Below are 13,827 nucleotides of genomic sequence, written 5' to 3'. Positions count from 1 at the left end.
CCTGCAAGGAACGTTGAAGAATGTCTCGGGAAGAATCCTTGGCGCTTCGAGAAGAAGTTTGACAGGTCTCTCTCGCATGTCTTGAACTTATTTAGCAGCCTACTTGATTGCATCTCGATCAACAGGTAAATCTTAATGATAATTCTAGTCTTGAGAATATACATTTTGTCCAGTTGTGTTTGATTGTTGGCCTCGGAAAGTGTCCATCCGTATCCGCATTCGACAAAGCTGGTCCCAAGGGCGTTTAAGTTTCTCCCATCCATATCCATAGCGCTGGTACCAACCACTACCCTATGCTCTGCCCAGCATCACCCTTCTAATCATACGTTTTGACAAGACCAGACTACGCTAGAACACGCATAAATCCCCTCGGACGTCAGACCAATCTATTCACACACGTGTTCAGGAAGGTTGTAAACTCGAGACGAGATGAAAAAGCCAAAAATAGGACAAAAAATACTCTGTTGTAAGACATAGATCAGCGTCTCGTCCAGTCAGGGGTCTACGTCCAAGCGGCAAAAACGAACCAACAAGGCGTGACTATAAGTCGATACCCGAAACAAAGTGGCATTCACTTTGTACATTGAATCATGCCAATTCGTTGTCATTAACGAGAGGCGCACGTCTACACACCACTATAAAATCCAATGTTTCATTTTCTAGACGGGCGCTGTAGCAAACAATTCATCCAGTGGCGTTCTTCGGTCGGGGCCGTATCACACATCCAAGTTCCAACAGGCGTCTAATCACTTAGTCCAAAAGCTTACGTCCATTGACCCAACTATTGAAAAGTAACGTTAGTCTACCCCATACTTGAGACTCTTGTGGATATATATATAAACCTGTGAAGCTTAACCCCCCCGTCCGGAGTTGCCTTCGAAGTGAAGCGAAACGCCGTCTCACTTTGATACATTCATTCCACTTTTAAGCATTCATTTATTACTTCTGTCTGTCTTTTCCAACTCAAGCCTTCAGACATTCTCTCTTCCCTCTTTTGAAACATCTTCGGCTTGCAAACATGAAGTCTCTTCGAACTCATCGCTCCAAATCCCTCCCAAGCAACAACTCATCCAAAAAGTCTCTCTTTTCCAAAATCTCCCGTCGTCTATCTCTCAGTTCTCGTAAACGCTCCGACTCCGTTCGTCTATACGACGAGAGCGACAATGAAAGCACAATCCAAGTGATTCCTCAAGAGGTAAGCCCCCAGATGCCCTCTTCAAACTCCTGACTTACAAGAGATAGTTTCAACAGCCGCCCACACAATCTCGCTTTGCTCGACGAGCTTCCCGATTCTGGTCTGTTTCCTCAGCAAACCAATTCGACGACGAGTACTCTATGCCTCAATCGCCGACGTACCCTTCACATGGAGGCGCTTACGTACCACGCCATGCAGCAAGCGACTTTTCAAAGACTGCTACCAACCGTCTGACCATAATGGTCGAGGCCGATGAGACGACGCTTTGTTCATACAACTGCCGCGCCGACAGGATGGGCAGAAACCACAGTATTACGGACAGCGAGCCCGACGTTGATCATCGCGAGCGAGCGCTTCGAGCGTTGACTGCAACACGCAGTAGCACCCTCTCAAGTCAAGCAAGCAGCGACGACTACACTCTCTTCCTGGCCGACGCCGCAACAAGTACAGATGCTCGACGCAGAAGATCAGCAGCAGCTTGGGCTGAGCTCGAGCACAGAGCATCAATGATGAACATGAACCACAGAACCAGTGGCACTGATCATCTTATCCCTCGACAGAACCGCGCGCAGAGCGCTTATCTGGGTGTTCCTAACAGCCCATATGAATCGCCAAGACCTGTGAGCTCCAGACCTGGAAGCTCAGTGGCTATGAGCATCCATGAGTATGTTAGGCCCGCGCAGGTTGGCAGGGCTTGGTAGCCAATAGCTGCCGTGTAAAAATAGCGAGTTTCAGATGTGATATGATTGGGATTTCCGAATAGGCGTTCAGGGCAGGCGTTTATACAATATCAGAGTGTAAATACAACTCTCAAGTCAAGAGTATGAGGCCTGGACTGCTTCAAATCACAACAAGCGTAGTTGCGCATAACAAATAAACCACTGTTTTGTTGACCTGTCTGCATTTCCAACCCTGATATCAACGTGACCAGTATTTCCAGGCGCTACCAGGCCCCCGACCTTGATGGAATATACAGTAGATCAGACAATATCGTTGAATGCACTAATGGAATGGTGGTATTGACAAACAGCCACAGTCGTATATATAAACTGAAGCAATAGCCCAAACGCCAATTTTCTCCACGCGACCGATCATATCGCGGAACACATGGCTCGTCTCGTATCTTCATGCAAGAGAAACCGCCTTTCCGTTACGCTCAAATCAGAAACCCCTGCCCGATGCACCGTAGTAAAACAATTCTGTCCGCAGACTGATATAAACCAACGAGATATCCAAAGCATACCATGCTTAATCAACCGACGCCAAATCACTGGCTGTTCTTGCATCATCTCTCCTGGCAAAAACGATTTGCAAACAAGACTCCAACAACGCTGTTGAGAAAGATCATTGTACTGCAGATGCATCGTCTGCAGGCTTTTATAGCTGCCCGGATGACCCAAAATAACCAATGTTCATTACCAATGTAAACAGAACACAAACGCCACTTTATGACTGCATGACTCCGGCGACTGGCCTTCTTGCCGGTATTAGAATCTCCTCGTCGTCCGAGCTATCGCCTGTCTCTGCGCTGGCCTGGTCAAGCATCCTCTCGATGTCTTCATCGCGTAATGTTTTTCTTGTCTTTCCATTCCCTATGCCAATACCACTGGGTAGTGAAAGTGTCCCTCGTAGTTGACTTCGACCACCAATCGTACGTCTTCTGGGCATGGCTCTATGTTGGCCACCATATTGTTGCTGCGGTGAATCTAGATCCATTGGTGAACCAGGAGGCGGACCCATGGATGCGTTTTCGTAAGGAGATCTTCGAACTTGCTGTGTCTGGCGCTGTGAGGGTAGTGGCTTTCTAGGTCCCGAAGGCAATGCGTGACGCGGAGCTTGGGGTCTGCCCATGACATTAGGTGCTGATGAGCTTGGGGGAGAGAATGCATGTTTCAAGTTGGCCGAGTTTCCCGGACTACTCATAAAGAGCAAGGTCTCAATAGCATCTTGTTCCCTCACATTTTGATGTGGTGACATGAGAACTGGGTCGCCCGAGATACGAGACCTGGCCCCATGATGCAAGGCAGACGGTTGGCCAGGTGTATGAGGTGAGGCGGAATGTGAGTGTGATAGCATACCCGGCGTTCGATGGGGATGAGAATTACGACGCGGGTTCACGTTTGGTGCAGGTAACGCAGAAGGTCGAATAGGTGCTGGCGGTGCGAGAGAAGGCTTGGACCAGATCGTTTCCGGTGGTGTGTGTGACTTCCGTCGTTCAGTAGCAGAAGCTTGTGGTAATGGAGCTGAGGACGAGGGTGGCTTGCTCATGGCCATTCGAGGGCTTGCGGATGAGCCTTGTCGGCGATGTACAGTGGATGTACTTGAAACGGGAGAAGCAGCTTGCGATGCCATGTTTTCAACTTCTTCGAGCGAATTTGACTGCCAGCCGTTGTTGACTTTGACCATGGCATACGAGAGACGCGTTCGTAATTCGTTGGACAACTAAAGCGGGCGTGTTAGTCGTCATCCCACGCAGACCAGATAGCAACTAGAGCAAAGACGCGGTCTTCTACCGTCGCGGTTGACATACCTCTCCAATATGACCACCCGCTGATGTTCTGCTCACAGCACTCGGTGTTCTTGAATGGCCTTTAACGGGACTTTGGCTTTCTGTACGGCTTTTAACCACACCGTCGGCCATTCGTTTCCGTGTGTTCGAGTAAATCCTGTCCTGTGCAGCAGCAATCTCGGAGAGCTGTAATAGTTGGCTATCCTGGCTAGACGGTCCAGGTGCACAGTTACTGGCGTCGCTCGCTGGCGGCGTGAATGTGGGATCTGTTGTAACGGTCATGGTGGTGTCTTGCGACCCGGTATTCGAACGAGGATGGCTCTGTGTAGAACCATCGTCGCGGTCGGTAGAAGGTTTGCGCTGCATTTTGGCGATAGCAGCGACAACAACTGCATGTGCTGTTGTAGTTCTGGTCGTTGAATCAACAGCAGCACCGTCGTCGGGCGCAGCAGTTATCGACGCAATCGGGTGGGAGGCTCGCGAGAGCGCGTCGGCCGGGATTGGCAGTGGTACCGCGGTATCCCCACCTTGTCGCGCTCCCGTTGCTATCGCTGTACCAGCAGTAGCGTCGACTGTCTTGAACGGCGGAGGAGGCGCGATACGGTTGTTGTTCAGCGCAATCTCATGTAGAGGCTGGTTTGGACTCATGACGGATCGTATTGAAGCCTCCAGAGAGGAGTTGTGAGAGTTGTTAGGGTGAAGTTCCAGGACCACAATTGGAGGGATTCCAGAACGTATAAGCCTCCGCTGTACAGGTGAACCCTCACTTTAACTTAGGCGCTGTAGACCGACAACTGTCCGGGAGTGGAGGTACACGTTAGAGGCCCCAGAACGAAGGGTCTAGGGTCTAGACGAAACAGCGCGGTGGGAAATCCGGGCTATCTCAAGGGAGCTAGAGAAAGAACAGAGACAAGGGAAATAATTGGATTTGACCAGGGCGCGAGGGCGATGATATTTATTGATTGTTTTCTGTTTATTTGTGGTTGTTGGCCATTATGAATTCAAGATGAGATGGGTGATCCACGTCGAATATATTTAATTTTAAACACGGAGCCACAAGAGACCCAAACGGCAGGTAAGGTTAAAGTCGTTCCTGTTTTGAACAGAATTTGAGGCTGCAATGGATCGGGTTTGTGGGAAAGAAGATACAGATTCAACGCGATCTGATACGCGACGTTTACGACTTGACTCGGTCAGTGCAAAATACCTTAAAGTGTGCGCCTGCATGGAAACGTTCTGTGCTCACAAGGTTGACCGAGCCGAAATCTGCTAAAGATACACTAAAGTTTTAGTGGCTGCAGGGTGGTTCCGGGGTCTCTTCCAGGGCGTTCGTCCGCTGGAGGTTTAATTGATGTGCTGAACCGTGGACAGACTCTCCTGGTGAACCGTCAACGGGGATACAAGTCATTCGTGTCGCATGAACGTTACCTTGAGGCGAATTTGAGCTTATGAATAGGACACCTCTTTGGTGAGGTGCAGATACACCCCGGTCATGATCTGAGGTGTCAGTAAAACACTCATTCTCGGTCATGCAGCTCGAAAATATTAAAAGCCGCGTGGCGCTGCAAGGTTTTGTGAGGGCTCGACTTACGAGCTTGCGCAAAACACATAGGCATCAGTACAAGATGGTTCAAGTATCTAGATGCCTAGAATCACGCATCAAAAGGTCGCAGACTTGCAGCGAATTCGTTATCATAAATCAACCCTCAATGAATGAGTGCAACGGGAATGACCTCACCCCTGTAATCCCAAATTGCTTTTCCCCCTCCTTCCGTGGATCGTGGGTGACAACCAGACCCATGACACGCTTGGGCCAGAAAAAGTCAGTAAAGCGTTGATGACGCGAGATCACGTGCGGCACAAGCCGCAGCTATCGATTGTAAACAATTGGAGATTGATAAGACAAGGATGTAGGGATTCCTGATAAATGATAAATTCATAGATACTAGTCTTTGTGGTTATTGCAGTGAATCAAAATCTTAGATCATTCTGAATCTTTTTGGCCGGTTTTCTATTAATGATGCTCATAATACATGGTCTATATCGCTTCAAGAAGTCGTCTATCTTATCATGATCTCAACACCATAGTTACGCTGCGAAGCTAGCTTGCTATAGAACAACTCATCCACATGCTGGCTCATCATTTCCAGCATGTCCATAGACACCGCCATCCAAGATGACTCCCTCGTTGTTATCAAGATCATGCTGAACGCGCTGCCATCCCTTCTTTTTTCGTGCCTCCCGTCCCTCTACCTCAGCACCCTTGCCCTTGGCATCAAAGACAGGCTTAATTAATGATCCAAGCAGAGGATTGCCACTGAAAGCGCCTCCATTTCCTTCACTACCCTTATTCGTAGATGAGTCCTCAAAGCCACCGTTGTTGGCCTCATCAACGATCTCATCTTCGGACTCGGGTGTAACGGGACGTTCGACAGCCGCCATCTTGCGGACGACCTTGCCTCCCACTACATCAATGCTAACAACTTGCTTACGCTTCTCGTAGTCTGGTCGTGCGTTCCATTCCATCTCTCGCAGGACCTTTTGTTGTCTCTTCAATTCGCGTGCTCGCTCTTCAGGAGTCGCCCACATGCTGCCCGTTCCTGTAAGTGCTCCGCCCACGTCGAAGTCAGCCGCCTCATCGCGGACGGTAGTTCGCTTTGCGTTCTGGGCTTGGAAGTTGAGAAGCTTGTCACGATGAGCACGAGCCTTGGCTTCGGCTTCGCTAAGTGAAGGGCCGTCGTTACCGCGGGGTTGAGTAAACGGTGCCGGTGTCTTGGCTACGTCAGCGCGACGATTGGCATCGCGGTTAGCGGCCTGTCGTTCACGCCCTCGCTCATCCTTAAGCTCTCGTATCATCATTTGAACATCATCCGGTGTTAGGAGAGGACTGCCGCAGAAAGTACAAGGTCCCAACCCCTCTTTCATGCATATCACCTTGCCACAAGAGAGACAGTTTGGTGCTGCGCCTTGCAGAGGATGTCTCGTAGCAACACAATTACACTTTCTAGACTTGGAGTTTTCCAGTGTGGGGTTTGTGGAGATCTCAAGCGCACGGATAGCAGCATCAAGATCAGATATGGCAGTTGAGGCGCCAGCCATGGGCATGCCTCCAGCTATTGAAATCTTGGTAGTGGTTGCAGCTGGCTTTGGTGTGGAACTGCGCGAAGCGGGAGTCGACTTGGATTTTGACTTGGGTGGTCCCTCACCAAGCATGTAACCGGCTGAAGCATGTTGTTTAGGAGGAGGCTTCGCGACAGGCTTAGGATCGGGTTTCGGAGTCGATGATCTCGAAGCATGGTTACTGCTAGGAGCGCTCGACCGCTGAGGAATGTAATCAAGACTCAAATCCTTCTTGCTGTACGTCGTACCAGCAGGCGCAGCATATTCGCTAACTTGTCTAGCCTGTGGTGTGTGTATGTTTGCCTTCTTCTTTTTCGGTTGGCGTTTCGCCTTGGGTACGGCCTCGATATTCTGCGACTCGGGTTCTGGCGGTGCAGCAGCATTGGAGTACGAGGAGCTACCGGGCGCCGATGTTTGTCTCCGGGAGTTGAACGACGATATAAACTCGATCGCTTGAGGAGAGTCTCCTAGTAGATTTCCAAAGTGATCCGCCGCTTCGGCTGTGGAGAGAGTAGAGGCGTAATCGAGGACCTGCTTGAGCTCCTCATCAGGAAGCGGTAACAGCTGCGAGAGCTGCGCGATGGACATGATGGGCGTTTTTCGCTGCAAATAAGATTTTTTTTCCTGGTGTCCTGATAGATCCTGGGCCGTGAATATTTCTTCTTGGGGGTTTTAAGGTCGAAAAAGTCGAGATCGGATTGTTGACGTCGTTGAAAGAGACAGCTTGGAGCTTCCCCCACCAAGCCGCCTTAGCCCCTCCAAAATCTACATTCTATGCTGACTCACTCGCCGACCTTGACCTGTTCAGGCTGCACCCCGTGTTTGATCAGCCATGAGCGATGAGTTATAACAGTTTTAAAACGAAACTTGGTTCCAAGTTATCGGTGATAGACTACCTACCTAGGTACTAGAAAGTGATCAGTGGCAGTGAGGGATGTGCCATGAAGGGTCCACTGTGTGGCTGAAGCATGAAGGACCCTGTGTATGATCTGTCCCGTCTGCAAAGAGAATCAATAGGTGTGGTGCTCGGGTTATCTTTCCGTTCTCCGTACACGTGCTTCCAGCATGGGAACTTCAATTCTTCCCGAGGTATCCCGTACTTATGATGTGCAAATATTCACAGATTTCTTTGCGATGTTTGGATACAAGGTGGAACTACCGGATGAATGGATAAGTCAACAGCTTTGAAGCGAGCCAACCACGAACAGCGACAGCTCTGGGGACTTGACGATGATACGGACATCTCCCATTCTCCACAAGATCGAGAGATAAGATGAAGGGAAATCCACTAGAATAGCCAGTGTGAAATGGTAGACTACGGTTGCAGTAGTGCTTGGCAAAATGTGGTTACTTTGGGGTTGTGCAGGTTGTCATACAACACCTGATCAAACATTTTCGGGATGGAAGCTTAGTAGGTAAGTAGGTTGGATCTTGAAGCTGGTTGTGAGCGGGCAGTATGAACGCAATACTTGTAAAGCACACGGAAGACTATTGTTTCAATTGAGAGTCTTGAACGTCAAGGCACTCAATGTTTCCAATATATCGTAACTACATTCATGTTCATGCCTTACAGTTGCTACCTATTTCATCATCATTGCTTGAACTTAAACCCCCCGTTGCTCCGTGCTTTCAAAATACCGAGTGTCCTCCGTGCTGGCCAGTCAGCTCGATGCGCTAAACCCGATAGAGTCTAACCCGGCGTTGACTTGCCTTGCGTTGGATGGAGCTTCCCCATCCTGTCCTCCTCCTTCCGGTTATTCCTCCCCGTATTTAAAGTGCTCATCGCCAACTTCTTCTTTCTTCCACCCCCATCCCGTCCTTTTTTACCCTTTTCACCAATTGAACACTTTATCAATCGCAAAAATGTTCGCCGCTTCTCGCATTCAGCGCCGTGCTTTCTCCGCCACCGCCCGGGACGTAAGTCAATACCCCTCTTGCATTGCGCAATGCTTTGTGCCGCTTGATCTTTTTTTCCTCTTCACCGATCGAGACCGGCCCGGTCGTTGAGAGGCCATCATGAAGCCCAAGAACGACTTCATGATCGCCAATTCAGCTTCAGTTCTCTGTAGACATGTACTAACTGTCATGTATAGCTTTCCAAGGTCACCGTTCTCGGTGCTGCTGGTGGTATCGGCCAGCCTCTCTCTCTTCTCCTCAAGATGAACCCCCGCGTCACTGACCTCGCTCTCTACGATATCCGTGGCGGACCCGGTACGTAACAACATTCGCTCCTTATGCTTTGGAAAGGTTATCCTGGGTTGCGAACGCCTCGCTTGCGATGAATCGAGGAACAACAGCCTCGGTCGAGCTATCCCGAAACCCGACCAAGCTATGATGCCACCTCAACCAGTTCAGAATCGACCGGCTAACAATTCTGCTAGGTGTTGCTGCTGATATCTCTCACGTCAACACCAAGTCCTCCGTCAAGGGTTACGAGCCCAACGCTGCCGGTCTCAAGGAGGCTCTCTCCGGCGCTGAGGTTGTCCTCATCCCCGCTGGTGTTCCCCGCAAGCCCGGTATGACCCGTGACGATCTCTTCAACACCAACGCCTCCATCGTCCGTGACCTCGCCAAGGCCGCTGCTCAGGCTGCCCCCAAGGCCAAGCTCTTGATCATCTCCAACCCCGTCAACTCCACCGTCCCTATCGTCAAGGAGGTTTTCAAGGCTGAGGGTGTCTACAACCCCAAGACCCTCTTCGGTGTCACCACCCTCGACGTTGTCCGTGCTTCCCGATTCGTCTCCGAGATCAAGGGAACCGACCCCAAGGACGAGAACATCACCGTCGTTGGTGGCCACTCCGGTGTCACCATCGTCCCTCTCTTCTCTCAGTCTAACCACCCCGACCTTTCCTCCGACGCTGAGCTCGTCAAGCGTGTCCAGTTCGGTGGTGACGAGGTCGTCAAGGCCAAGGACGGTGCTGGCTCTGCCACTCTCTCCATGGCCATGGCTGGTGCCCGCATGGCTGACTCCGTCCTCCGCGCCGTCCAGGGCGAGAAGGGTGTCAAGGAGCCCGCTTTCGTCGAGTCTCCTCTCTACAAGGACCAGGGTATTGAGTTCTTCTCCTCTCAGGTCGAGCTCGGCCCCGAGGGTGTTGAGAAGATCCACCCTATCGGCAAGGTCGACGCCAACGAGGAGAAGCTCATTGACGCCTGTCTCACCGACCTCAAGAAGAACATTGAGAAGGGTGTTGCCTTCGTTGCCTCCAACCCTCCCAAATAAATCATCTAAGCTCTCTTCGAGCTAATGGAGGATCTTCTAGCTTAAACACTAGACGACGTGGTGAAAAGGGGAAAATTAAAAGACGGAAGCTCTGTCATGACACGGGTTCCTTGCTTGTGAAGATTGGGTAAGAAGACGAAGGCGTATAAGCGATTGATATACCTATGTTTCCTTTCCCACTGTTCTACCACCTCCATAGACTTGGAAATCCAGTCTCTGTACCATAGCCATAATGAAAAAAATACCCAACATAAACTTCGCTCTTTGACATGTTCTTACGTGAATCATCAGGTGACGGAAACCCATTCATTATCAACAATGTCTATGAACTTGAAGGTACTGGGAGTAGCCGCCTCGAATATTGCGAAGCCTTAATACCAAGACCTTTAGGGGATATATTTGTTATAGCAGGAAGTTATGATCGGTACCTTAGTTCTTCGTATTATTCTGCTCCTCTGACGGGCTGTCGATGATCACACACCGAGCCAAATATTGTTCAGACCCAAACTGCTTTATCATAGAAGCTCTCTAATTAATTCCTACAAAGTAAGCATAGCCTGGAATTTGGATGCCGGCCACCCAAAGACCGAGCGCGATCTCGAGTAACCTTCCTGCACATGCTCGTCCATTGTTTCAAGCCCTACAAGTAGTATTGTTTGTCCTTCTCCAAGTAAACACTCTAGCACATGATTCACTCATGATAGCTCTTCCTCAGTCCCAGTGCCTAATTGCCGCGTGTTGTATTGATGCCAAACTCATATACTTCCTACAATATCGGGTCCGTCGCGAAGACGCAACTTGCCATCATGGACGTTATGATATTCTTCTCATGAACCCCAAGGCAATTTCAACTATCTCAACTCCTATCATGCCGTACATCGGATGTAAGGACGAGCAGCGACATCGGAACCGCAGTCACCTTTCCATGGACGACAACACCATCGCCCGCGCCTCTCAATCAACTTCGACACTTTTGAGGAGAGGTAGATCCGCATCTAGCGTGACAGATATATGGTCCACGTTTTGTCTTCTACTTTCGAACTTAAGAGAAAGTTGCCAAATGGCGAAAGGTACGCTCCTACAAGAACAAATAGGGCGTATCCATCATTGTAGTATGGCTCTGTAGAGCAGACCATGTCTACAAGGCACGTGAACTAACCCACAAGTTTACCAGAATACAGCTGAAGACACTCCAGTAAGTGCAATTATCCCAGTATCACGAAGATGAACAACTCTTTAGAAGAGAAGTAGGCTAATGAGACCACACAATCTTTACTATTCAGTGGAGATGGTCCCGATAGGAACGAGTGACTTCCCCTCTGGATATTGACAACGAGAAGAACCTTTACAGCTTGATGATTCCAAACCACTCCTTCCACTTGGGGACTAGGATACCATCTCAACTGACACCTGGTGTCCATACGAGGAGCTGAGGAATCTCACGTGGCATAGAAATGCTCTCAACCTATCTGCCTTAATACTTGTGATCTGCGCCCATCCCATTGCCAGTACTGGAAGGCGTGATCTGACCTGGCATCGGGTTGATCATTGTAACTTAGATGCCAACCTCCATTGCTCATATTAACTATAGTTAGTTTATTAAACTGAAGTTATCATAGCGATGATGCGAAGTGGTTATAAGCCAGTGCACCCTTCACTTGCTTTGCTCAGGGGTTTCAATACGCTATGTCTAAGCCTTGGAGGCCATCCGCACGCTTGTTCCGCTGTCGAAATGGTATCAAAGAGGCTCATAAGTTATGAGCCCATGTTCTCCTTCTATAATTCTTATCTGACTCCAATACATAAGCACATGGCTGGTTGTATGGCCGAAGTGTGAGCGTTCCGAGTAGGTATTCTTTATCCTCACTTTCATTTGAGATGCCAGGGATCATTTTGGAAACACGATCAATTTTTTTGAGGAAAAGATATAGTCACTACACATTTACGGAGTCACCCTAGCCTATTACTCCTTCTTTGTCTGTTCCATATCTTCTGGTAGATATATCTCGTCAAGAAGTCGTACACCAACGATGCTCAATGCTATCACCACCACTCCGTAACAACAATACTATATATATTGAGACATCCCTTTTTCGTGTAAATAATCATGCCAGCCCACCCCTCTCAGTTATTTCAGGTCCCTATGAAAGGAACACGCCACATGTCTTCTATCGTCAAGACTGTTCAGCCTACCCTATGCCATAGCATTTGACCCCTTCCTTCTGTGACATTGCGCTTGAGCAGCCCACGTAGACGTCTGATGCCTCGATCCAATCATTGATACTATCACGCTTGTGACGCTAGGGTCTTTAGATGAAGTTTGGAGTGAATTACGCTGTGCGTAGGGTAGTTGTCACTGGGCATCAAGAGATCCAAAAGCGCTTTGAATAAAAGGCCGTAAAGGGGCACAAAGGAGAATTGTAACATGTTCACTATCATCAGTACTCAAATTTTGGACTTCTTCTGTAAGTTAATTCTATTGGCATAAGTTACATGTGCTAATTGGGGGCTCTATCTCCCATTACTCACGATTGTCAACATCGCGAGCTACGAAGACACCCGAAGTCGTACTGCACCCAGCTCACGATCAAATGTGAACTCTCCCATAGTAAGATCGAAACTTGTCGCTCATTTCTGCAGTCCCGATATCATACGGTAGCAGAGAAGTGCTTGCCATACAACTGATGCCCCGTGTCAAGCGACTACGGCTCCCTTACGGCAAAGTCGAGACGACTTCACAAGGTACATGCCTCGAAGCATCTCGCCGCATTCGTCTTTCACAAGATATCAAGTGACCTGAACTGCGGTATCGAAACAACAAATACATTCCAACAACTTGACCGTAACAGCACAGGTCTCACCGCCAAAGAGCCTCAACATAGCATCCCGATAGACGAATAAGCGACAGACAGATCTGTAACACTTGCATTGCATTCTACAGATGTCTTGCCTCAACCATTTCACACTGCTTCAGATCTTACGTTCGAGACTCATCATATATGAGCGGTGAAGATCCTGATAGTCTCATGAGCAACCACGTCTGTAAAGAAGATGCAATGTTCTCTGAAACTGGAAGGCTGGAGTAGCATCGCTTGTTCTAAAATATGGGAATATACATGTGCATGTCGACTCCTCCTCTTTTCATCCCTATTTAGTGATTGTGCGTATGCAAATTGGGGTAGCTAAGGTGAGGCCATATCAACGAACAGGATGCCCTCAATTGCGAGGCGGTGAGCAGTAGGATGCAGCATATGAAGAGCGATATCCAATCATGTACGCGAACGCGTTATGCCTCACAAGAGGTTAGATTTACGAAGATTAATTCTGGAGGCGAAAAAAGAGCCTCTGATGTACATGGTAGGGAACTGGGATCCAAAGTTGGGGACCTGATAAAGCAACGTCCATGGCCTAATTGAGAAGTGTAGACAAACCAACACCACTCCGGCAGGGAGGTAGACATGACGAGATGAGACGAAATGCAAGTCTTACGATGCAGCCTCATTTTTGCAGATCAGGGCAGATCGAGCATTGCATTCGAAGGGCCCATGCGTGCAGTAGTAATAATACAGACGATTCAGAGTTACAGTACATGATGGCCCAGGATAGGGATGCGATATTGGGCATATCATTATGGCAGTAAGAATGTGCTGTAAGCAGCACAGTTGGCAGTCAGACTTGGCCATTCACTAGTCTAGATCATTGCCAGTCTTGTTAATTAGAGCAAGGCAAGTCAAGTCAAGTCAAGTCAAGTCCTGGCCCGATCTCGACTTAACTTAGTAGAGA

General features: G+C 49.0%; 4 protein-coding genes across 4 annotated transcripts; 2 read left to right on the top strand and 2 right to left on the bottom strand.

Moving 5' to 3' along the window:
- Nucleotides 1–1,018: 1,018 nt before the first annotated feature.
- Nucleotides 1,019–1,896, top strand: FIESC28_02563 (uncharacterized protein; the record flags this gene model as incomplete). Its single annotated transcript, XM_031156712.1, has 2 exons — nt 1,019–1,195; nt 1,243–1,896. The coding sequence occupies 2 exons, from the start codon at nt 1,019–1,021 to the stop codon at nt 1,894–1,896; spliced, it is 831 nt and encodes a 276-aa protein (XP_031019221.1).
- A 745-nt stretch (nt 1,897–2,641) lies between these two features.
- Nucleotides 2,642–4,352, bottom strand: FIESC28_02562 (uncharacterized protein; the record flags this gene model as incomplete). Its single annotated transcript, XM_031156711.1, has 2 exons — nt 2,642–3,637; nt 3,726–4,352. 2 exons carry the CDS (start codon nt 4,350–4,352, stop codon nt 2,642–2,644), a joined length of 1,623 nt encoding a protein of 540 aa, XP_031019220.1.
- A 1,473-nt stretch (nt 4,353–5,825) lies between these two features.
- FIESC28_02561 (uncharacterized protein) lies at nt 5,826–7,412 on the bottom strand (the record flags this gene model as incomplete). Its single annotated transcript, XM_031156710.1, has 1 exon — nt 5,826–7,412. The coding sequence occupies one exon, from the start codon at nt 7,410–7,412 to the stop codon at nt 5,826–5,828; it is 1,587 nt and encodes a 528-aa protein (XP_031019219.1).
- A 1,275-nt stretch (nt 7,413–8,687) lies between these two features.
- On the top strand, nt 8,688–10,044 carry FIESC28_02560 (uncharacterized protein; the record flags this gene model as incomplete). Its single annotated transcript, XM_031156709.1, has 3 exons — nt 8,688–8,741; nt 8,918–9,035; nt 9,206–10,044. 3 exons carry the CDS (start codon nt 8,688–8,690, stop codon nt 10,042–10,044), a joined length of 1,011 nt encoding a protein of 336 aa, XP_031019218.1.
- Between the last annotated feature and the right edge of the window lie 3,783 nt (nt 10,045–13,827).

This window comes from Fusarium coffeatum, assembly GCF_003316985.1.
Source record: "Fusarium coffeatum strain FIESC_28 chromosome Unknown BRIP53273_contig_55, whole genome shotgun sequence".
NCBI classification, from domain to species: domain Eukaryota; kingdom Fungi; phylum Ascomycota; class Sordariomycetes; order Hypocreales; family Nectriaceae; genus Fusarium; species Fusarium coffeatum.
The sequence above is the reverse complement of the archived record's forward strand: the minus strand, read 5'-3'. Positions and strand labels throughout refer to the sequence as shown.